The sequence below is a fragment of the Gopherus evgoodei genome, chromosome 18 (genome assembly GCF_007399415.2).
Source record: "Gopherus evgoodei ecotype Sinaloan lineage chromosome 18, rGopEvg1_v1.p, whole genome shotgun sequence".
In the NCBI taxonomy this organism is placed as follows: domain Eukaryota; kingdom Metazoa; phylum Chordata; order Testudines; family Testudinidae; genus Gopherus; species Gopherus evgoodei.
The window spans coordinates 1,612,778-1,636,089 of record NC_044339.1 but is presented as its reverse complement, the minus strand read 5'-3'; the positions used below and the strand labels follow the sequence as shown (position 1 = coordinate 1,636,089).

At 66.1% G+C, this 23,312-nt stretch overlaps 1 protein-coding gene across 1 annotated transcript in view; it reads left to right on the top strand.

Annotated features, from left to right (window-relative positions):
- Positions 1–23,312, top strand: part of HSPG2 (heparan sulfate proteoglycan 2) — a 189,453-nt gene that overhangs the window by 105,114 nt on the left and 61,027 nt on the right. Inside the window, exons 36-46 of the mRNA XM_030537635.1 lie at positions 58–138; positions 1,506–1,736; positions 1,855–1,968; positions 2,346–2,473; positions 11,848–11,934; positions 15,963–16,021; positions 17,388–17,552; positions 18,645–18,755; positions 19,893–19,993; positions 21,085–21,265; positions 22,975–23,034. Coding sequence (XP_030393495.1) covers positions 58–138; positions 1,506–1,736; positions 1,855–1,968; positions 2,346–2,473; positions 11,848–11,934; positions 15,963–16,021; positions 17,388–17,552; positions 18,645–18,755; positions 19,893–19,993; positions 21,085–21,265; positions 22,975–23,034 — 1,318 coding nt within the window. The remainder of the gene's footprint in view (positions 1–57; positions 139–1,505; positions 1,737–1,854; positions 1,969–2,345; positions 2,474–11,847; positions 11,935–15,962; positions 16,022–17,387; positions 17,553–18,644; positions 18,756–19,892; positions 19,994–21,084; positions 21,266–22,974; positions 23,035–23,312) is intronic.

The window sequence follows — 23,312 nt, the reverse complement described above, 5'->3', positions numbered from 1 at the left end:
GGGTGCAGAGCCCAGCCTGAAGGTCTGACCAGCCCCATCCCCTTGCCGTCCGTGCAGGGCAATGACATCACACTGGTGGCTTACCAGCCTGAGCTGCTCCCGCGCAACCGGCGGAGCTTTGAGATCATCTTCCGGGAGGTGAGGGCATGGCTCGCAGGGTGTATGCTCCCCTGCCCCCCGGCCCTGCCTTGCCAGCGCGGTACCACACCCTGCCCCCCCCAGGCCTGCCTTCCCAGCACGGTACCACCCCGCGCAGGCATGTCTTGCCAGCGCGGTACTACATCCTGCCCCTGCATCCTGCTTTGCCAGTGCGGTACCGTGGCCTGTCCCCCTCCCCCGCGGCCCTGCCTTGCCAGCACAGTACAGCCCCCCTAGGCCTGCCTTGCCAGCGCGGTACCGTGCCCTGCCCCCCCCAGGCCTGCCTTGCCAGCATGGTACTGCCCTAGCTCCTCCCCCCCGCCCCAGCCCTGCCTTGCCTTGCCAGCGTGTTACCGCCCTAGCCCCTCCCCCCCGCCCCAGCCCTGCCTTGCCAGCGTGGTACCGCCCTAGCCCCCCCCCGGGCCTGCTTTGCCAGTGTGGTACCACCCCAGCCCCCTCCCACCTTGCCAGGGTGGTACTGCCCCTGCCACCCAGTCCCCACCTTGCAAGGATGGTACCGCACCTACCTCACTGGCATGGCACCATCGCCGCCCCACTGCCTCCAGCATGGTACTGCCTCCATCCCCATCCAGCCCCACTTACCAGCATGGTACTAGTCCTGGCCCTGCCCCCACCTCTCTGGCATGCTACTGCCCCCATCCAGCACCTGCCTTGCCCTCACCCCTGCCTTGCCCTCGCCCTCGCCCCTGCCTCGCCAGCATGGGCCACCCCTGCCTCATCTCCAACCCAACCCTGCCTCTGGGGCAGTGTACTGCGCTGGCCCCCACCTCGCCTCACCCCAACCCTTGCCTTGCCCCCACTCCCGCCTTCTCCTCACAAGCATCACACCACCCTTGACCTTGCCCCTCTGGAACATACCACCACACATCCCCTTCTCCCGACATTGTCCCCCTTCCCCTTCTCCCAGTACACCCCTCCTCCGGTCTGAGCCCCCCACCCTATGGGCACTGGCTTCAGCGACCCACTGATGGGTCCCTGGGCCTGGGGAAGGTGCAGTGGGGCTCCTGGGCTCCCCTGGACTGAAGCCACTGGCAGCCCCATGTCAAGCCCACCCACCCGCCTGTGCCAGGAGGGGGCATGTCCCGAGGGGCGGGGCTGGGCTGGGCTGCCCTCTGGCTCCACGGGGTCGGGCTCTCATCTGAGCTGGGTTCAGTCTCCATTCATGCCATGGCGAAGTCTCTGCCCAGAGCTCCCTCCACCCCCTGCTGCATGAATCCAGGGCAGCCTGGCTGAGCCAAGGTCCGTGGTGCCAGCACATGGGCTTCCCTGCTGGGTGGCCCCGCTGCCCTTGCCTCAGAGCTCAGTGGACTTCCAGCCAGGCGTGACTCTGCCCCACTCCCCCACAGCAATACTGGAAGCGGCCCGACGGGCAGCATGCCACCCGGGAGCACCTGATGATGGCGCTGGCCGACCTGGACGAGATCCTCATCCGCGCCACCTACTCCACCGACATGGTGTCGGCCAGCATTGCTGGCATCAGCATGGAGACCGCCGTGCCCACCTACAGCAGCCTGCCGCTGGCGCTGGAGGTGGAGGAGTGCCGCTGCCCACCTGGGTACCAAGGCCTCTCTTGCCAGGTGAGGGGGCCCCTTGCCAACCCACGTCCCCAGGCTTGGGGCCTGGCAGCTGTGCCTGCTCTGGAGGCGAGGCCTGGCCGGCTGTACTGCAGGGTGATGCTGTGTCTCTCCCCTGCAGGACTGTGCTGCTGGCTACACTCGCACCGGGGGTGGCCTGTACCTTGGGCACTGTGAGCTGTGTGAGTGCAATGGCCACTCGGACTCTTGCCACCCGGAGACGGGGACCTGCTCGGTGAGTGACCAGTGTGGTGCGCACAGGGCCTGCCCACCAGCTGGAGCAGCCTTTCCACCCCACCTCGCGGAAGCAGCCACTCCTATTCCTTCTGGAGTCCCCCTTGCCACTGTCGCAGCCAGGTGGCTGCCCCAATGTGGGCTGAGACTCCCTCTGGTCCCCCTGGACCTGCCTGCTCTGGGCCAGAGCCCCTGGCTTCCTGGGCCTGCACTCTGTGACTTGGGGAGGGTCCCCATCTATCCCCTGCCTCCTGCCCCACCCTAGAGGAGGACTCTGCCCTAGGGCAAGCCCCTTTCTGCGACCCCTCCTCCACCAGCGGGTGGGTGTGTAGCTAGCCCTGGTACGTACAGCGTGGTGAGCTCCGTCCCTCTCCCCAGAACTGCTTACACAACACGGCCGGGGAGTTCTGCGAGCAGTGTGCCCATGGCTACTACGGTGATGCCACCACCGGGACCCCCGAGGACTGCCAGCCTTGCGCCTGCCCACTGTCCGAGCCTGAGAACCAGTGAGTAACTGATGCCAGCGGATGGGGTTGGGGGTTAGAGTTTAGCAGCCCATGGCATTTGTGGGATTAACACGACTGACATCCAGCACCCCCATTTGGTATCTCCATCTCTGGGTGTTAATGCTTGGGCTCAGCCTCTGCCAGCAAGGGGCCAGGCCTGGCCTGGGCAAGGCGGAGGTGGAGGTGGAGTGAGGATGTATGGAGGAGGTGCCAGGTGCAGGCTGCCATATTGCCAGCCGGGTCTGTCGGCCAGCCCTATTGCTGCTGCCAGCCAGTGTTTCCTGGCAGATCCCCCAAGAGTCTGCCCTAGGGGTGATCCTGAGGGCTCTGTGGTTCACTCAGCCTTGTGTGTTTGACAGCTCGGGGGATATACAGTGGGGACAGGGCCACACTTCCTGGGGCAGCAGGGCAGGGGGTGTTGCTCCCGGGGTGGCTGAGCAGGGGTGGGGCGCTGTTTCTGCGCTGTTCCCGGGGTGGCTCGGTGGAGGTGGGGAGGGGGTACTGTTCCCGGAATGGTTGAGCGGGGGCAGGGGGCGCTGTTCCCGGGGTGGCTCAGTGGAGGTAGGGAGGGGGTACCGTTCCCGGAATGGTTGAGCGGAGGCAGGGGGCGCTGTTCCCGGGGTGGCTCGGTGGAGGTGGGGAGGGGGTACTGTTCCCGGAATGGTTGAGCGGGGGCAGGGGGCGCTGTTCCCGGGGTGGCTCGGTGGAGGTGGGGAGGGGGTACTATTCCCGGAATGGTTGAGCGGGGGCAGGGGGCGCTGTTCCCGGGGTGGCTCGGTGGAGGTGGGGAGGGGGTACTGTTCCCGGAATGGCTGAGCGGGGGCAGGGGGCGCTGTTCCCGGGGTGGCTCGGTGGAGGTGGGGAGGGGGTACTTTACCCGGAATGGTTGAGCGGGGGCAGGGGGCGCTGTTCCCGGGGTGGCTCGGTGGAGGTGGGGAGGGGGTACTTTACCCGGAATGGTTGAGCGGGGGCAGGGGGCGCTGTTCCCAGGGTGGCTCGGTGGAGGTGGGGAGGGGGTACTGTTCCCGGAATGGCTGAGCGGGGGCAGGGGGCGCTGTTCCCGGGGTGGCTCGGTGGAGGTGGGGAGGGGGTACTGCTCCCGGAATGGCTGAGCGGGGCAGGGGGCGCTGTTCCCGGGGTGGCTCGGTGGAGGTGGGGAGGGGGTACTGTTCCCGGAATGGCTGAGCGGGGGCAGGGGGCGCTGTTCCCGGGGTGGCTCGGTGGAGGTGGGGAGGGGGTACTGTTCCCGGAATGGCTGAGCGGGGGCAGGGGTCGCTGTTCCCGGGGTGGCTCGGTGGAGGTGGGGAGGGGGTACCGTTCCCGGAATGGTTGAGCGGGGGCAGGGGGCGCTGTTCCCGGGGTGGCTCGGTGGAGGTGGGGAGGGGGTACCGTTCCCGGAATGGTTGAGCGGGGGCAGGGGCGCTGTTCCCAGGGTGGCTCGGTGGAGGTGGGGAGGGGGTACTGTTCCCGGAATGGCTGAGCGGGGGCAGGGGGCGCTGTTCCCGGGGTGGCTCGGTGGAGGTGGGGAGAGGGTACTTTACCCGGAATGGTTGAGCGGGGGCAGGGGGCGCTGTTCCCGGGGTGGCTCGGTGGAGGTGGGGAGGGGGTACTTTACCCGGAATGGTTGAGCGGGGGCAGGGGGCGCTGTTCCCAGGGTGGCTCGGTGGAGGTGGGGAGGGGGTACTGTTCCCGGAATGGCTGAGCGGGGGCAGGGGGCGCTGTTCCCGGGGTGGCTCGGTGGAGGTGGGGAGGGGGTACTGCTCCCGGAATGGCTGAGCGGGGCAGGGGGCGCTGTTCCCGGGGTGGCTCGGTGGAGGTGGGGAGGGGGTACTGTTCCCGGAATGGCTGAGCGGGGGCAGGGGGCGCTGTTCCCGGGGTGGCTCGGTGGAGGTGGGGAGGGGGTACTGTTCCCGGAATGGCTGAGCGGGGGCAGGGGGCACTGTTCCCGGGGTGGCTCGGTGGAGGTGGGGAGGGGGTACCGTTCCCGGAATGGTTGAGCGGGGCAGGGGGCGCTGTTCGCGGGGTGGCTCGGTGGAGGTGGGGAGGGGGTACTGTTCCCGGAATGGTTGAGCGGGGGCAGGGGGCGCTGTTCCCGGGGTGGCTCGGTGGAGGTGGGGAGGGGGTACCGTTCCCGGAATGGTTGAGCGGGGCAGGGGGCGCTGTTCGCGGGGTGGCTCGGTGGAGGTGGGGAGGGGGTACTGTTCCCGGAATGGTTGAGCGGGGGCAGGGGGCGCTGTTCCCGGGGTGGCTCGGTGGAGGTGGGGAGGGGGTACTGTTCCCGGAATGGTTGAGCGGGGGCAGGGGGCGCAGTTCCCGGGGTGGCTCGGTGGAGGTGGGGAGGGGGTACCGTTCCCGGAATGGCTGAGCGGGGGCAGGGGGCGCTGTTCCCGGGGTGGGTCAGTGGAGGTGGGGAGGGGGTACCGTTCCCGGAATGGTTGAGCGGGGGCAGGGGGCGCTGTTCCCAGGGTGGCTCGGTGGAGGTGGGGAGGGGGTACCGTTCCCGGAATGGTTGAGCGGGGGCAGGGGGGCGCTGTTCCCGGGGTGGCTCGGTGGAGGTGGGGAGGGGGTACCGTTCCCGGAATGGTTGAGCGGGGGCAGGGGCGCTGTTCCCAGGGTGGCTCGGTGGAGGTGGGGAGGGGGTACTGTTCCCGGAATGGCTGAGCGGGGGCAGGGGGCGCTGTTCCCGGGGTGGCTCGGTGGAGGTGGGGAGAGGGTACTTTACCCGGAATGGTTGAGCGGGGGCAGGGGGCGCTGTTCCCGGGGTGGCTCGGTGGAGGTGGGGAGGGGGTACTTTACCCGGAATGGTTGAGCGGGGGCAGGGGGCGCTGTTCCCAGGGTGGCTCGGTGGAGGTGGGGAGGGGGTACTGTTCCCGGAATGGCTGAGCGGGGGCAGGGGGCGCTGTTCCCGGGGTGGCTCGGTGGAGGTGGGGAGGGGGTACTGCTCCCGAATGGCTGAGCGGGGCAGGGGGCGCTGTTCCCGGGGTGGCTCGGTGGAGGTGGGGAGGGGGTACTGTTCCCGAATGGCTGAGCGGGGGCAGGGGGGCGCTGTTCCCGGGGTGGCTCGGTGGAGGTGGGGAGGGGGTACTGTTCCCGGAATGGCTGAGCGGGGGCAGGGGGCACTGTTCCCGGGGTGGCTCGGTGGAGGTGGGGAGGGGGTACCGTTCCCGGAATGGTTGAGCGGGGCAGGGGGCGCTGTTCGCGGGGTGGCTCGGTGGAGGTGGGGAGGGGGTACTGTTCCCGGAATGGTTGAGCGGGGGCAGGGGGCGCTGTTCCCGGGGTGGCTCGGTGGAGGTGGGGAGGGGGTACCGTTCCCGGAATGGTTGAGCGGGGCAGGGGGCGCTGTTCGCGGGGTGCCTCGGTGGAGGTGGGGAGGGGGTACTGTTCCCGGAATGGTTGAGCGGGGGCAGGGGGCGCTGTTCCCGGGGTGGCTCGGTGGAGGTGGGGAGGGGGTACTGTTCCCGGAATGGTTGAGCGGGGGCAGGGGGCGCAGTTCCCGGGGTGGCTCGGTGGAGGTGGGGAGGGGGTACCGTTCCCGAATGGCTGAGCGGGGGCAGGGGGCGCTGTTCCCGGGGTGGGTCAGTGGAGGTGGGGAGGGGGTACCGTTCCCGGAATGGTTGAGCGGGGGCAGGGGGCGCTGTTCCCAGGGTGGCTCGGTGGAGGTGGGGAGGGGGTACCGTTCCCGGAATGGTTGAGCGGGGCAGGGGGCGCTGTTCCCGGGGTGGCTCGGTGGAGGTGGGGAGGGGGTACTGTTCCCGGAATGGTTGAGCGGGGGCAGGGGGCGCTGTTCCCGGGGTGGCTCGGTGGAGGTGGGGAGGGGGTACCGTTCCCGGAATGGTTGAGCAGGGACAGGGGGCGCTGTTCCCGGGGTGGCTCGGTGGAGGTGGGGAGGGGGTACTGTTCCCGGAATGGCTGAGCGGGGGCAGGGGGCGCTGTTCCGGGGTGGCTCGGTGGAGGGGGGAGGGGGTACTGTTCCCGGAATGGTTGAGCGGGGGCAGGGGGCGCTGTTCCCGGGGTGGCTCGGTGGAGGTGGGGAGGGGGTACCGTTCCCGGAATGGTTGAGCGGGGGCAGGGGGCGCTGTTCCCGGGGTGGCTCGGTGGAGGTGGGGAGGGGGTACCGTTCCCGGAATGGTGGAGCGGGGGCAGGGGGCGCTGTTCCCGGGGTGGCTCGGTGGAGGTGGGGAGGGGGTACCGTTCCCGGAATGGTTGAGCGGGGCAGGGGGCGCTGTTCCCGGGGTGGCTCGGTGGAGGTGGGGAGGGGGTACTGTTCCCGGAATGGCTGAGTGGGGGCAGGGGGCGCTGTTCCCAGGGTGGCTCGATGGAGGTGGGGAGGGGGTACCGTTCCCGGAATGGTTGAGCGGGGGCAGGGGGCGCTGTTCCCAGGGTGGCTCGGTGGAGGTGGGGAGGGGGTACTGTTCCCGGAATGGCTGAGCGGGGGCAGGGGGCGCTGTTCCCGGGGTGGCTCGGTGGAGGTGGGGAGGGGGTACCGTTCCCGGAATGGCTGAGCGGGGGCAGGGGGCGCTGTTCCCGGGGTGGCTCGGTGGAGGTGGGGAGGGGGTACTGTTCCCGGAATGGCTGAGCGGAGGCAGGGGGCGCTGTTCCCGGGGTGGCTCGGTGGAGGTGGGGAGGGGGTACCGTTCCCGGAATGGCTGAGCGGGGGCAGGGGGCGCTGTTCCCGGGGTGGCTCGGTGGAGGTGGGGAGGGGGTACTGTTCCCGGAATGGTTGAGCAGGGGCAGGGGGCGCTGTTCCCGGGGTGGCTCGGTGGAGGTGGGGAGGGGGTACTGTTCCGGAATGGCTGAGCGGGGGCTGGGGCGCTGTTCCCAGGGTGGCTCGGTGGAGGTGGGGAGGGGGTACTGTTCCCGGAATGGCTGAGCGGGGGCAGGGGGCGCTGTTCCCGGGGTGGCTCAGTGGAGGTGGGGAGGGGGTACTGTTCCCGGGATGGTTGAGCGGGGGCAGGGGGCGCTGTTCCCGGGGTGGCTCGGTGGAGGTGGGGAGGGGGTACTGTTCCCGGGATGGTTGAGCGGGGCAGGGGGCGCTGTTCCCGGGGTGGCTCGGTGGAGGTGGGAGGGGGTACTGTTCCCGGAATGGTTGAGCGGGGGCAGGGGCGCTGTTCCCGGGGTGGCTCGGTGGAGGTGGGGAGGGGGTACAGTTCCCGGAATGGCTGAGCGGGGGCAGGGGGCGCTGTTCCGGGGTGGATCGGTGGAGGGTGGGGAGGGGGTACCGTTCCCGGATTGGTTGCGGGGGGGCCGGGGCGCTGTTCCCGGGGTGGCTCGGTGGAGGTGGGGAGGGGGTACCGTTCCCGGAATGGTTGAGCGGGGGCAGGGGGCGCTGTTCCCGAGGTGGCTCGGTGGAGGTGGGGAGGGGGTACCGTTCCCGGAATGGTTGAGCGGGGCAGTGGACGCTGTTCCCGGGGTGGCTCGGTGGAGGTGGGGAGGGGGTACCGTTCCCGGAATGGCTGAGCGGGGGCAGGGGGCGCTGTTCCCAGGGTGGCTCTGTGGAGGTGGGGAGGGGGTACTGTTCCCGGAATGGTTGAGCGGGGGCAGGGGGCGCTGTTCCCGGGGTGGCTCGGTGGTGGTGGGGAGGGGGTCCTGTTCCGGAATGGCTGAGCGGGGGCAGGGGGCGCTGTTCCCGGGGTGGCTCGGTGGAGGTGGGGAGGGGGTACTGTTCCCGGAATGGCTGAGCGGGGCAGGGGGCGCTGTTCCCAGGGTGGCTCGGTGGAGGTGGGGAGGGGGTACCGTTCCCGGAATGGCTGAGCGGGGGGCAGAGGGCGCTGTTCCCGGGGTGGATCGGTGGAGGTGGGGAGGGGGTAGTATTCCCGGAATGGCTGAGCGGGGGCAGGGGGCGCTGTTCCCGGGGTGGCTCGGTGGACGTGGGGAGGGGGTACTGTTCCGGAATGGTTGAGCGGGGCCAGGGGGTGCTGTTCCCAGGGTGGCTCGGTGGAGGTGGGGAGGGGGTACTGTTCCCGGAATGGTTGAGCGGGGGCAGGGCGCGCTGTTCCCGGGGTGGCTCGGTGGAGGTGGGGAGGGGGTACTGTTCCCGGAATGGTTGAGCGGGGCCAGGGGGTGCTGTTCCCAGGGTGGCTCGGTGGAGGTGGGGAGGGGGTACTGTTCCCGGAATGGTTGAGCGGGGGCAGGGGGCGCTGTTCCCGGGGTGGCTCGGTGGAGGTGGGAAGGGGGTACTGTTCCCGGAATGGTTGAGCGGGGGCAGGGGGCGCTGTTCCCGGGGTGGCTCGGTGGAGGGGGGGTGGGGTACTGTTCCCGGAATGGCTGAGCGGGGGCAGGGGGCGTTGTTCCCGGGGTGGCTCGGTGGCGGTGGGGAGGGGGTACTGTTCCTGGAATGGCTGAGCGGGGGCAGGGGGCGCTGTTCCCAGGGTGGCTCGATGGAGGTGGGGAGGGGGTACCGTTCCCGGAATGGTAGAGGGGGGGCAGGGGGCGCTGTTCCCAGGGTGGCTCGGTGGAGGTGGGGAGGGGGTACTGTTCCCGGAATGGCTGAGCGGGGGCAGGGGGCGCTGTTCCCGGGGTGGCTCGGTGGAGGTGGGGAGGGGCTACTGTTCCCGGAATGGTTGAGCGGGGGCAGGGGGCGCTGTTCCCGGGATGGCTCGGTGGAGGTGGGGAGGGGTACTGTTCCCGGAATGGCTGAGCGGGGGCAGGGGGCGCTGTTCCCAGGGTGGCTCGGTGGTGGTGGGGAGGGGGTACTGTTCCCGGAATGGTTGAGCGGGGGCAGGGGTCGCTGTTCCCGGGGTGGCTCGGTGGAGGTGGGGAGGGGGGTACTGTTCCCGGAATGGCTGAGCGGGGGCAGGGGGCGCTGTTCCCGGGGTGGCTCGGTGGAGGTGGGGAGGGGGTACCGTTCCCGGAATGGTTGAGCGGGGTAGGGGGGCGCTGTTCCCGGGGTGGCTCGGTGGAGGTGGGGAGGGGGTACCGTTCCCGGAATGGTTGAGCGGGGGCAGGGCGCGCTGTTCCCGGGGTGGCTCGGTGGAGGTGGGGAGGGGGTACCGTTCCCGGAATGGCTGAGCGGGGGCAGGGGGCGCTGTTCCCAGGGTGGCTCGGTGGAGGTGGGGAGGGGGTACCGTTCCCGGAATGGTTGAGCGGGGGCAGGGGGCGCTGTTCCCGGGGTGGCTCGGTGGTGGTGGGGAGGGGGTACTGTTCCCGGAATGGCTGAGCGGGGGCAGGGGGCGCTGTTCCCGGGGTGGCTCGGTGGAGGTGGGGAGGGGGTACTGTTCCCGGAATGGCTGAGCGGGGCAGGGGGCGCTGTTCCCAGGGTGGCTCGGTGGAGGTGGGGAGGGGGTACCGTTCCCGGAATGGCTGAGCGGGGGCAGAGGGCGCTGTTCCCGGGGTGGCTCGGTGGAGGTGGGGAGGGGGTAGTATTCCCGGAATGGCTGAGCGGGGGCAGGGGGCGCTGTTCCCGGGGTGGCTCGGTGGACGTGGGGAGGGGGTACTGTTCCCGGAATGGTTGAGCGGGGCCAGGGGGTGCTGTTCCCAGGGTGGCTCGGTGGAGGTGGGGAGGGGGTACTGTTCCCGGAATGGTTGAGCGGGGGCAGGGCGCGCTGTTCCCGGGGTGGCTCGGTGGAGGTGGGGAGGGGGTACTGTTCCCGGAATGGTTGAGCGGGGCCAGGGGGTGCTGTTCCAGGGTGGCTCGGTGGAGGTGGGGAGGGGGTACTGTTCCCGGAATGGTTGAGCGGGGGCAGGGGGCGCTGTTCCCGGGGTGGCTCGGTGGAGGTGGGAAGGGGGTACTGTTCCCGGAATGGTTGAGCGGGGGCAGGGGGCGCTGTTCCCGGGGTGGCTCGGTGGAGGTGGGGTGGGGGTACTGTTCCCGGAATGGCTGAGCGGGGGCAGGGGGCGTTGTTCCCGGGGTGGCTCGGTGGAGGTGGGGAGGGGGTACTGTTCCTGGAATGGCTGAGCGGGGGCAGGGGGCGCTGTTCCCAGGGTGGCTCGATGGAGGTGGGGAGGGGGTACCGTTCCCGGAATGGTAGAGCGGGGGCAGGGGGCGCTGTTCCCAGGGTGGCTCGGTGGAGGTGGGGAGGGGGTACTGTTCCCGGAATGGCTGAGCGGGGGCAGGGGGCGCTGTTCCCGGGGTGGCTCGGTGGAGGTGGGGAGGGGCTACTGTTCCCGGAATGGTTGAGCGGGGGCAGGGGGCGCTGTTCCCGGGGTGGCTCGGTGGAGGTGGGGAGGGGTACTGTTCCCGGAATGGCTGAGCGGGGGCAGGGGGCGCTGTTCCCAGGGTGGCTCGGTGGTGGTGGGGAGGGGGTACTGTTCCCGGAATGGTTGAGCGGGGGCAGGGGGCGCTGTTCCCGGGGTGGCTCGGTGGAGGTGGGGAGGGGGTACTGTTCCCGGAATGGCTGAGCGGGGGCAGGGGGCGCTGTTCCCGGGGTGGCTCGGTGGAGGTGGGGAGGGGGTACTGTTCCCGGAATGGTTGAGCGGGGCAGGGGGCGCTGTTCCCGGGGTGGCTCGGTGGAGGTGGGGAGGGGGTACCGTTCCCGGAATGGTTGAGCGGGGGCAGGGGGCGCTGTTCCCGGGGTGGCTCGGTGGAGGTGAGGAGGGGGTACTGTTCCCGGAATGGCTGAGCGGGGCAGGGGGCGCTGTTCCCGGGGTGGCTCGGTGGAGGTGGGGAGGAGGTACTGTTCCCGGAATGGTTGAGCGGGGGCAGGGGGCGCTGTTCCCGGGGTGGCTCGGTGGAGGTGGGGAGGGGGTACCGTTCCCGGAATGGTTGAGCGGGGCAGAGGGCGCTGTTCCCGGGGTGGATCGGTGGAGGTGGGGAGGGGGTACTGTTCCCGGAATGGCTGAGCGGGGGCAAGGGACGCTGTTCCCGGAGTGGCTCGGTGGAGGTGGGGAGGGGGTACTGTTCCCGGAATGGTTGAGCGGGGGCAGGGGGCGCTGTTCCTGGGGTGGCTCGGTGGAGGTGGGGAGGGGGTACTGTTCCCGGAATGGTTGAGCGGGGGCAGGGGGCGCTGTTCCCGGGGTGGCTCGGTGGAGGTGGGGAGGGGTACTGTTCCCGGAATGGTTGAGCGGGGGCAGGGCGCGCTGTTCCCGGGGTGGCTCGGTGGAGGTGGGGAGGGGGTACTGTTCCCGGAATGGTTGAGCGGGGGCAGGGGGCGCTGTTCCCGGGGTGGCTCGGTGGAGGTGGGGAGGGGGTACCGTTCCCGGAATGGCTGAGCGGGGGCAGGGGGCGCTGTTCCCGGGGTGGCTCGGTGGAGGTGGGGAGGGGGTACTGTTCCCGGAATGGTTGAGCGGGAGCAGGGGGCGCTGTTCCCGGGGTGACTGAGCTGGGGTGGGGCGCTGTTTCTACGGTGGTTCCAGTGTGGTGGAGGCGGTGGGCGCTGTTCCTGGGGTGGGTGGGGGTGCTGTTCCCGGCGGGCACTCAGGTCTCTCTCTCCCTGCAGGTTCTCGCGGACGTGTGAGAGCCTAGGAGGGGGCGGCTATCGCTGTTCGGCCTGCGAGCCCGGCTACACCGGCCAGTACTGTGAGCAGTAAGTCTTTCCCCCAGGGGTGCCACCCAGCCAGTTTTTCCCCAGTCTGGGTTTTGGCTTGTGTATCCCGGTGCCCTTTGACAAGCTCCCCGCCCCCACCGCCCATTTTTTAAAATCTGGGGTGGGGGTTGTCACAGAGTGTGGGGGAGTCCGGTCCTGCACCCCTCTTCCTGGGACTCAGAGTGACTCTTAGCCAGTAAAACAGGTTTATTGGGCAACAGGAACGCAGGTTACAGCAGAGCTTGCAGGCACAGTCAGGACCCCTCAATCGAGCCCTTCTGGGGGTTCAGGGTGCTTGGATCCCAACTTAGGATACCCTGAATTCCCCCGCCCCAGCCCAAAACCGAAACTGACTTAACTCCCCTACAGCCGGCCCCTTCCTTTGTCCACCTTCCCGGGGCAAAGATGTTGACCCTCCTCCCTGCTCCCTGGCTCAGGTTACAGGCTAAGCACTTGTCCCTCACCTAAAGTAATCCCCGGCTCTCCCATCCCCAACACAGACAGTCCCTACTCCATCACAGGGGGGAAGAGGCAGAGTGGGGCGGGGCCTTGGGGAAGGAGGTGGAGAATGGGCGGGATTTGGGGACGAGGCAGAGAAGGGGCGTGGCTTGGGGGAGGAGGTGGAAAAAGGGCAGGCCCTTGGGGAAAGAGGCACAGCGGGAGTGGGCTTGGGGGAGGAGATGGAGAAGAGGCGGGGTTTGGGGAAGAGGCAGAGAAGGGGTGGGGCTTGGGGGAGGAGGCAGAGAAGGGGCGGGGCTTGGGGAGGAGGTGGAGAAGGGGCGGGGCTTGGGAGGAGGTGAAGAAGGGGCGGGGCTTGAAGGAGATTGTGGAGAAGGGGCGGGGCTTGGGAAGGAGGTGGAGAAGGGACGGGGTTTGGGGAGGAGGTGAAGAAGGGGCAGGGCTTGAAGGTGGTGGAGAAGGGGCGGGGCTTGGGGAGGAGGTGGAGAAGGGACGGGTTTGGGGAGGAGGTGAAGAAGGGGCGGGGCTTGAAGGAGGTGGTGAGAAGGGGTGGGGGTTTGGGGGAGGAGGTGGAAAAAGGACAGGGTCTTGGGGGAAGAAGCACAGCGGGAGGGGCCTTGTGGGAGGAGGTGGAGAAGGCACAGGGCATTGGGGAAAGAGGCGGAGTAGGGGCAGGGCTTGGGGAGGAGATGGAGAAGGGATGGGGTTTGAGGAAGAGGTGGAGAAGGGGCAGGGCTTGGGGAGGAGGTGAAGAAGGGGCGGGGCTTGAAGGAGGTGGTGAGAAGGGGTGGGGGTTTGGGGGAGGAGGTGGAAAAAGGGCAGGGCCTTGGGGAAAGAAGCACAGTGGGAGGGGCCTTGTGGGAGGAGGCAGAGAAGGGGCAGAGCTTGGGGAGGAGGTGAAGAAGGGGCGGGGCTTGGGGAGGAGGTGAAGAAGGGGTGGGGCTTGAAGGAGGTGGTGAGAACGGGTGGGGGTTTGGGGGAGGAGGTGGAAAAAGGACAGGGCCTTGGGGAAAGAAGCACAGTGGGAGGGGCCTTGTGGGAGGAGGCGGAGAAGGGGCAGGGCTTGGGGAGGAGGGGAAGAAGGGGCGGGGCTTGAAGGAGGTGGTGAGAAGGGGTGGGGGTTTGGGGGAGGAGGTGGAAAAAGGGCAGGGTCTTGGGGGAAGAAGCACAGCGGGAGGGGCCTTGTGGGAGGAGGTGGAGAAGGCACAGGGCATTGGGGAAAGAGGTGGAGTAGGGGCAGGGCTTGGTGGAGGAGGTGAAGGGGCGGGGCTTGTGGGAGGAGGCGGAGAAGGGGCAGGGCTTGGGGGAGGAGGTGAAGAAGGGGCGGGGCTTGAAGGAGGTGGTGAGAAGGGGTGGGGGTTTGGGGGAGGAGGTGGAAAAAGGGCAGGGCCTTGGGGAAAGAAGCACAGCGGGAGGGGACTTGTGGGAGGAGGCGTAGAAGAGGCAGGGCTTGGGGAGGAGGTGAAGAAGGGGCGGGGCTTGGGAGGAGGTGAAAAAGGGGCGGGGCTTGAATGAGGTGGTGAGAAGGGGTGGGAGTTGGGGGAGGAGGTGGAAAAAGGGCAGGGTCTTGGGGGAAGAAGCACAGCGGGAGGGGCCTTGTGGGAGGAGGTGGAGAAGGCACAGGGCATTGGGGAAAGAGACGGAGTAGGGGCAGGGCTTGGTGGAGGAGGTGAAGGGGCGGGGCTTGTGGGAGGAGGCGGAGAAGGGGCAGGGCTTGTGGGAGGAGGTGAAGAAGGGGCGGGGCTTGGGGGAGGAGGTGAAGAAGGGGCGGGGCTTGAAGGAGGTGGTGAGAAGGGGTGGGGGCTTGGGGGAGGAGGTGGAAAAAGGGCAGGGCCTTGGGGAAAGAAGCACAGCGGGAGGGGACTTGTGGGAGGAGGCGTAGAAGAGGCAGGGCTTGGGGAGGAGGTGAAGAAGGGGCGGGGCTTGGGGAGGAGGTGAAGAAGGGGCGGGACTTGAAGGAGGTGGTGAGAAGGGGTGGGGGTTTGGGGGAGGAGGTGGAAAAAGGGCAGGGTCTTGGGGGAAGAAGCACAGCGGGAGGGGCCTTGTGGGAGGAAGTGGAGAAGGCACAGGGCATTGGGGAAAGAGGCGGAGTAGGGGCAGGGCTTGGTGGAGGAGGTGAAGGGGCGGGGCTTGGCAGAGGAGGTGGTGAAGGGGCGGGGCTTGGCAGAGGAGATGGAGAAGGGGCAAGGTTTAGGGGAAGAGGCAGAGTAGGGGGCAGGACTTTAAAGGATGAGGCGAGGCGGGGCAGGGCCTTGGGGGTTTGGTTTCCAGCCATTAGAAAAGTAGCAACTGTTGTCGTCTAAGCTCCCAGCTGCCCTGGGTCGGGGCTCAGCTCATGGAGCCTGGCAGCATTGTGCCTGGACCTCAGGGGGGCTGTTTGCTTCCCCACGCTCCTCAGTCCCAACCTGCAGCTCTGAGGCACAGCGGGCACAAGCCTTTCTTAGGGTGACCCGGTGTCCGGTTTTTGACACTTAAAAGTCTGGCTGGTGGTGCTGCAGCCTAAGGCAGGCTAGTCCCTACCTGTCCTGGGGCACCACGCTGCTTTTGGAAGTGGCCAGCAGCTATGGCTCTGGGAGGGGGCGGCATGGGGCTCTGCGCGCTGCCCCTGCCCCAAGCACCTCCCACTTAGGAGCCAGACCCGCTGGCCACTTCCGGGGCGCAGCACAGAGCCAGGAGTGGCAGGCAGCGTGCCTTAGCCTCACTGCGCCATTGACTGGGAGCCACCCGAGGTAAGCCCCAAGCCCCAGTCCTGAGCCTCTTCCTGCACCCCAACCCCTCTTCCACAGCCCTACCCCAGGGCCCGCACCCCCAGCCCAGAGCCTTTACCCCTTCCTGCACCCCCAGCCTTGAGCTCCCCAAACCCAGAGCCCCTTCCTGCACCCCAAAACCCTCATCCCCTGCCCCACCCCCAGCCCAGAACCCTGACTCTCCTGCACCCCAACCCCCTGCCCCCTCCCACATTCTGAATCCCTCAGCCCCAGACTGGAGCTCCCTCTTGCACCCCAAACCCCTTATCTCCAGCCCCACCCCAAAGACCGCAACCCCAGCCAGAGCCCTCACCCCCACTTGCACTCCAACTTCCTGCCCCAGCCTGGAGCCCTCATTTCTGGCCCCATCCAGAGCCCACACCCCCATTTAGAGCCCTCACCCCCTCCAGCACACCAACCCCCAGCCCAATGAAAGTGAGTGAGGGTGGGGGACAGTGAGCCACTGAGGGAGGAGGAATGTAATGAGCAGAGGGTGGGGCCTCAGGGAAGGGGCAGGATGAGGGGGCAGGGCCTCAGGGAAGGGAGGGGCGAGGGCAGAGTTTCTCAAACAGGGGTTGCTGCTTGTGTAGGGAAAGCCCCTGGTGGTCCGGGCCGGTGTGTTTACCTGCCCCGTCCGGCCCATCATGGCTCCCACTGGCCGCGGATCGCTGTTCTGGGCCAATGGGAGCTGCTGGAAGTAGCCACTTTGGTTTTGTGCCAATAGAAAGTTGGCAACCTTAGGCTTTGTGTGCAACCCCCTCGATAATCATGCTACCCTGGGAGATCAGTGCCCCCTTCACCTGTCTCTCCTGCTCCCCACAGATGTGCGCCAGGCTATGTGGGGAACCCCAGCGTGCAGGGGCAGAAGTGTGTGCCTGTGGGTAAGTGCCGGGCCAGGGCTCATTCCCAGTGGGTCCCCACTGCCCTGGTCCCTAGGCCAGCAGAAGGACACAGGCTAGTAGCCTGAGAGGTTGGAGTTCCTTTACCCCATCCCGGCTCAGTAGCCAGCAATGTGCTCTGTTCACTGGAGTTACCAACAGCTCAGTTTGAACACGGTGCTGCACTGGGTTAGATTAAAAATCAAGCCAGTTTATTTAACTACACCCTGGTGGATCTGAAGTGAGCACTAGTGTGAGGCATCAGTTAGAAACGGGTCCAAGAAGCATACATACAAACCCCTTTCTACCAGCTCCAGCTGAGCAAGCTCGGCTTGGCTGGCAGTCAAGCCTGCACCATGCTCCCAGCAGTATGCCTGGCGCAGTTCTCAGGACCGGCTCCCCCGTAGTCAGAGCCCTGCAGGTGAGAGGCAGGTGGCTTGGGGTGATTTTGCCGCTCACTGTTACAATCCAGACCCCTTTTGAAATGCTCTGTGCTGAGGGTCCCCCTGGAGAAAGTTCACTCCAGCGGTGAGGCCAGGACGGGGAGTCCCCTGGGGAAAGAGGCTCCATGCTGCTGTTTGCAGATTGATTTGTTCCTACCCATATCGCTGCCAAGGAGCGGCCCCTGGACAGGCCAGAAGCGCCGGCCTGTCCTGTGTCGGAGAACCAGGGTTACTCTTCCTACACCCTTTGTCCCAAGGACATTAACCTGGTGGGGGGGGACTTTAATGATTCCTCCCAAGGCACATTGCGGTGATGTGGGGAGTGTGAATACAGGGTACTTGACGCACCCCCTCCTGGAGGCTGTGACTCTGGGCTCAGGTGGCTGCAAGGTGAGCAGGCAACTACTTGATGCTGATACAGCTCCCAGACCACAGGCCACAATCTCTAGCATCCAGCCCCTCATCCCTGCCTCTGCCCCGCTAGCAGGGGTGAGCAGAGAGATGGGATCCAGCCAGGAGCTGGTAGAGTGATGGACCCCTCAGGGCATGAGTGGATATGACCGCTTGCCCCAGAGTCTTGGGGGGGCCCCGTTGGTGGGTGCAGAGCAGGGCGTGGGTGGATATGATCCCTCGCCCCAGAGCCTTGGGGGGGCCCCATTGGTGGGTGCAGAGCAGGGCATGGCTGGATATGACCCCTTGCCCCAGAGCCTTGGGGGGGCCCCATTGGTGGGTGCAGAGCAGGGCGTGGCTGGATACAGCCCCTCGCTCCACAGCTGTGGAGGGTCCCTTTGCTCTCACACCAAGAGAATTTCCATGTAGGGGGGGCAGCTCGCTGCAGCACCATTGCTGATCCCACCCTTATAAGTCTGATGCATCTCCCCAGAATCCCCCCAGAATGACTGGCTCCTGCTGTCCTCTCCCCACAGACCGAGCCCCTTTCATGGTACGAGTCCACCCACCAAAGACCACGGTGTCACAGGGTGGAGAGGTGACCCTGCGCTGCCAGGCCAGCGGCAGCCCGCCCTACTACTACTCCTGGTCGCGGGAGGATGGGCGCCCCGTGCCCAGCACTGCCCAGAGCAGACGGCAAGGTAACGGTGTGGCCAGGCGTGGAGAGAACAATGAACGTTCGGTACCAGGCATGTCCCCTCCACTGAGGCCGTGTCTGCACTGCGGAGGCTATGGCGGCCTCACTGTGGTGACTGGCTGTGCCTGCATAGCTCCATCATACAGCTGGAAAGGTTTGTCCGTCGCTTTGGAAACTCCCTGAGCGACGGCTGACAGAGGCATTCATCTGCCGCCCTAGCTGTGTCTACCAGGGTTGGGTTGGCATAGTACAGCGCTCAGAGGTGTGGATTTTCACACCCTCAAGCACTGTAGCTGTGTCGACCCAAGTTATAAGTGTAGACTAGCCTTAAATGCAGCTGCTTCTGGGGCGGGGCAATATATCCATTTATAGAGAGATCCCTCTCCTAGCACTGGGATCCCGCTGTCTGAGGTGGGACATGGTAGCTATTTATACAGTCACACTGCAAGGGAAGGAGAATCCAGTACCCACATGCCACTGCAGGGTCATCCTGGTGGCCGTGGGGAGCGGGTTTGATGGTGGGTTTACTCTGGTGCTGGCAGACGCCCAGACCAATGGGGGAAGGTTTGAATCAGCAGGGAAACGGGGGCAGGACAGGGGTCACTTGGTTGGGGCCAGCCATTCTGGCGTCTCCTTGCCTTTGGGCAGGCTGAACAACAGGCAGTTCAAGAGGGGTTAGATCAGGACACCCCAGTCTGGTGCAAATGCAGCCCCTGGAGGCCTGAGCAGGTCAGGAGCTCGGATCGATGCTCCTCCAGCTGCACAGCCACAGGGGAGAGCGTCCCCCATGGAATGACCTAGCACTATACGGGGGTCTATGCTGACTCGAGCACACGTGCCATCTCCCGAATCACCAGTGTGAGCATCTCGGGTGTTCTTCAGAGCTCTCCAGCCAGACAGGGCCCCAGGCCAGCCCTGCCTAGCTGGGGAGCTGTGCCCAGTGGCTATAAGCAGTGGGGGGGAAGAGATAGGGTCTCCCTGCAAGCTCCTCAGGCCTGGGGGTGTCCTCCCTGGCTGCCAGAGGGCCCCTCTGTGCACACGCTCAGCCCATGGTGGGCCATGGGTGGTTCTCACACGTCATTTGTCCCGGCCCCAGGTGAAGAGCTCCACTTCCCCAGCATCCAGCCTTCCGAGGCTGGGGTTTACGTCTGCACCTGCCGCAGCCTGCAGCACAGCAATTCCAGCCGGGCGGAGGTCATTGTCACAGGTGAGAGGCTCCGGGCTCAGCCTGCAGGGGAGGGGAGGAGGAGGATGCTGCTGAGACCAGGTGGGCCTGTGCACTCTGCAGGGCCCTAGCTGGGAGCTGACACCCTCCTTCCCTGGCAGAGCCATTGTCACGATGGCCATGCCCTCGGCGGTGGTGGGATAGAGGCAGAGCAAGAGGCACTGCTCCGCCCAGGCAGCCAGGGCAAGGTCGAGGACAGAGCCTCATACCTCAGGCCTGGGCAACAAGATCGGCTCCTATGGGCAAGTCCCAGGGACCTGAGGGGTGAACAGGGTCTGCCTGGGCTCAGGGGAATGGGCAGGTCTTTCTGAGGCTGGGCAGGATCTGCATGGGGGCCAGGGGGCGAGCAGGGCCTGGGGGAGGGCAGGGCCTGGGGTCTGGGAGCAGACAGGACCCAGGAGAAGGGCAGGGCACGGGGCCCTAAGACTGGGCAGGATCTGCGTGGGGGCCGGGGGCAAGCAGGGCCTGGGGGAGGGCAGGGTCTGGGAGTGGACAGGACCCAGGAGGAGGGCAGGGCACAGGGCCCTAAGGCTGGGCAGGATCTGCATGGGAGCCAGGGGGCGAGCAGGGCCTGGGGAAGGGCAGGGTCTGGGAGCGGACAGGACCCAGGAGGAGGGTAGGGCACGGGGCCTTTAGGCTGGGCAGGATCTGCATGGGGGCCAGGGGGGCGAGCAGGGCGTGGGGGAGGGCAGGGTCTGGGAGCGGACAGAACCTAGGAGGACGGCAGGGCACGGGGCCCTAAGGCTGGGCAGGATCTGCATGGAGGCCAGGGGGCGAGCAGGGCCTGGGGGAGGACAGGGCCTGGGGTCTGGGAGTGGACAGGACCCAGGAAGAGGGCAGGGCACGGGGCCCTAAGGTTGGGCAGGATCTGCATGGGGATCTAGGGGAGGGCAGGGTCTAGGCTGGGATGAGGAGGCCTCAGAGAGGAAGAGCCAACACAAAAACCTGAACTCAACCCTCTCACCTAAAGCTCTGCTCCCTGTTGCCCTCCTTCCCCTGCCTGGCCTTGGCCCCGAGGCATCATTAGCCCCTGGTGGCTGGGCCCTGGAGCTGCCGTCCTGCTGTCCATGGCCTGCAGGGTGTGCTGGGCAGGAGTCTGATGTCTCCCTGTCGGTGCAGAGGCCCCCAGCAAACCCATCACGGTGACCGTGGAGGAGAAGAGGGTCCAGAGTGTGAAGCCTGGAGCTGACGTTACCTTCATCTGTACAGCCAAGAGCAAGGTGATGGCAGGGCAGCTTCCCAGGGCTGTGGGGGCAGCGAGATGGGCTGGACGGGGTGGGGGAACGAGAACTGCTGCTCCAGACACAGCACAGGCCTGGGCAAGGAACCCAAGCGCCTCCTGCAGGCGCCTGGACACCCAGACCCTGCACAGACACAAGCCCTCAACAGCCACATGCTCTTTTTTTTTTCTGGAGTGGCACTGCGAGGCCCTGGCCAGGATTGGGCTGGTTGTGCCAGGTGCTGCGTGCACAGCTTGCAAAGAACCTGTGCCCCAGAAAGCTTGTGTTGGAAAGTCGATGGGAGCCGAGCGAGTGGCTGGCAGTCCTGTGACTGCTTGGTCCGCAATGGTGCTTGTCATTGTTTAATGTGGGGTGAAGCTGAGGGCGGGCATAACGCAGACGCTGGCTCTGAGGGCAGCGCAGATGCCTGTGCAGTTTTGAGTAGAGTGCACAGCCAGCTAACAGCTGCCAGCTGGTAATACAGCCAAAGCGCTGTGCCCACATTTGAGATAACGGGCAGCTGGCATGGCACATCCACTGGAGCCCACGTGCCCAGCTGCCAGGGAAGTCAGTGAAACAAGGCCCGTTCACCCCAGCTTAGAGTCTGTCGGGGGCGTGATTCCCAGGTGGTGCCAGCAGGACAGAGCCCAGGTTCCTCACAGTGGGAGGAGCTGACACCTGCTCGCCCTGCGCTTTCCCCTCCTATTGGGGCCTCCCAGCTGCTACATCCCAGGAGGGAGCAGAGTGACTTACTGGCCTGGGCCTGGGGTCTGGCAGTCCTTGAGCAGCCAGGCAGGGAGCCACCCTCCCAATGCTGCCAAGCACAGCCCAGGGGACGCAGCCTTCCCTGCCTCTGCCTGTCTTCAGTGATGTGCCCATCACCATGGTATCTGGGTGCAACTCCTGCACTCTGCCTTCCCCCGCAGTGGCCCTAGCCCTGGCGGGGGCATAAGGAGGGAAGCAGGTTTATTGGCTAGGTGGGGATCGACTCCACGTTGCCCCCCCGAGGAGCCCACATAGCGCCGTCTCCCTGGGGCTAGGGAGGGTGGGCTCACGCCTTCCTCATGGCCATGTCCCCTCTGCTCCTGCAGTCTCCAGCCTACACACTGGTCTGGACACGCCAGAACCACGGCAAACTGCCACGCCGCGCCATGGATTTCAACGGCATCCTCACCATCCGCAACGTGCAGCCTGAGGACGCCGGCGTCTATGTCTGCACCGGCTCCAACATGCTGGACATGGCTGAGGGCATGGCCACATTGCATGTGCAAGGTGCGAGAAGCCCTGGGATCCCCCTGCACGCCCCATTGCGCCCTCGGGGAGAGCCTGGGCTTGGTTAGTCAGGGGGAGGTGGTTAGGGAGAGCCTGGCTGCCGGTGCCCAGTGCTCACCAGTTCCCAGGAGCCACCCCTGTAATCCTGAGGCCACCCTCTGCCCAGGACAGTGCCCCCTGATGTAACCTTCTGCTAGCCAGGCTCCCCACTCTGCCCTGGGGGAGCTAGCGTTGCTCTGTGGCTCCCACCCCCACCCTATGGCCCTTTTCCTGGCATGAGTGGTGCCCACGGTCAGTCCCCATTCCGTCCTCTGGTTCCATGGTCAGCAGGATGTGCTGGCGCTGTGCTCACTGGGTGGGTTTTTAATGGGAACGTTCCCCACAGGCCGGGTGCCTGCCATTGGCCTTTACAAAGGCGGCTTCCTTCTGGGTGGAGGGGAGAGCTGTGTGGCGGGACAGGACCGTTGAAAAGTGGCACCTGACTTAGGCTAATGCCCCTCACCACGATTTCCTCCTCAAACTCTCGTGCTAGTGGATTAATTCAGAGCGGTGCCATTCAGCAGGAACCGCCACCCCGCAGGATCTCTGACGGGAGCAGTGTCAGGGTTTAGGGCCAGCTGAGGGTGCTGTGAAAGCAAAGTGGATCCCTAATCAAACAGGGCTGTGGGGGTGGAGTCGAAGGGAAGCTGCTCCAGTCTGGGTTTAAGCACTGACATCCCGCTCTTTGCCACTACTGCATAGGAACCAGAAGTCAAGAAAGTCAGTTTCTTTGTCAAGATGAGAGAAATACGGGGCAAGAGAAGCTAGATGTAAAATCCTACTGCGTCCTGTCTGGGCCAAGCAACACAGGGTCGGAAGCGTGGGCTTGTCTGTATTCAGTCTAATTTTGGGCCCTGCCCCTTAAGTATCACTGCAGGAGGGCTGAACTGCAAGGAAGGATGGTTTGTAGCTAGGGCACCTGGCTGGGACTCAGCAGATCTGCATTCTTTTCCTGACTCTGCCACAGGGTGTGTGTGACCCTGTGCAAATCAAGGAAGCTTTGTGCCTCAGTTTCCCTCTTTGGGAAAATGAGGAAAATGATCTTTCCTTACATCCCAGAGGAGCTAAATTCATCCACATTTGGGAGGTGCTGGGGCACAGCAAGGGTGGGGGTAGAGAAACACCACCTCGGTTTTTCTCCATCCAGGGCCCTGCGGAAGAAGCAGCAGTGTGTTGGGGGCAAGAGTGGAATGATTTTTTTTTTTACATCTCTTTCTTGCTGTCCCTGGGGCTTTCCTTCTGCAGAATCTCGGGAGGAAGTGACCTGGTTCCCGCTGCCCTCACGGACATGGGGACATCGTTCTTTGCTTTCCAAACTGCTTGCCAAGAAAGGGGAAATGGTGCTGGGCCGTTTTCCTTTCTTGTGGCCACATGGTTGGCATGCTGTGTCGAGTCCTCCAGCTTCTCTCTCAGCTGCCCATGGGCGCAGGGTCCAGCTGCCCCCACCCGGCACAGAGCAGCCTCTTCTGTCAGCTGGCCCAGGGCTCCTCCCAGGCGCAGCCATTCAAGACCCCTGGGCTCAGAAACCTGACATGCTGGCTGGTGCCCTCAGGCCGAGAACAGGCCCAGTGCTGGGTGCTGCCATGCTCCGGCAGGTCCCCGCATGGAGGCGCACAGGCAGCACTCAGTTTTCATGGAGGTTGAAACTGAAAACTGTGATTTGTTTGCAGCCCCTCCTAAGACCCAGATGTTTTATGGACCCATCGAAGTCATGGAAGGCCACAGACCCTGTAAGTTGGCCTGGTGCTGCACACCCAGTGCTGTGCCATGGCTTCCCACTCAGGGTGGTGCCTGCACTCGTTCATTGTCCCCCGCAGCACAGCAGGGCGGCGTTGCTGCTCTTTGTGCCTTTCCACCCCATCCCCCCCCCCCCATGCGAGTGGTGGCTGGGGCCTCTGGGGGAAGAGGCTGAGTGGGGACAGAGCAGGGGGTGGGGTCTCGGGGTGGAGCACAGGGCCAGGGCCCACAAAAGGTTAATCCGACCCTGAGGGTACGATGCCCGGGGCAG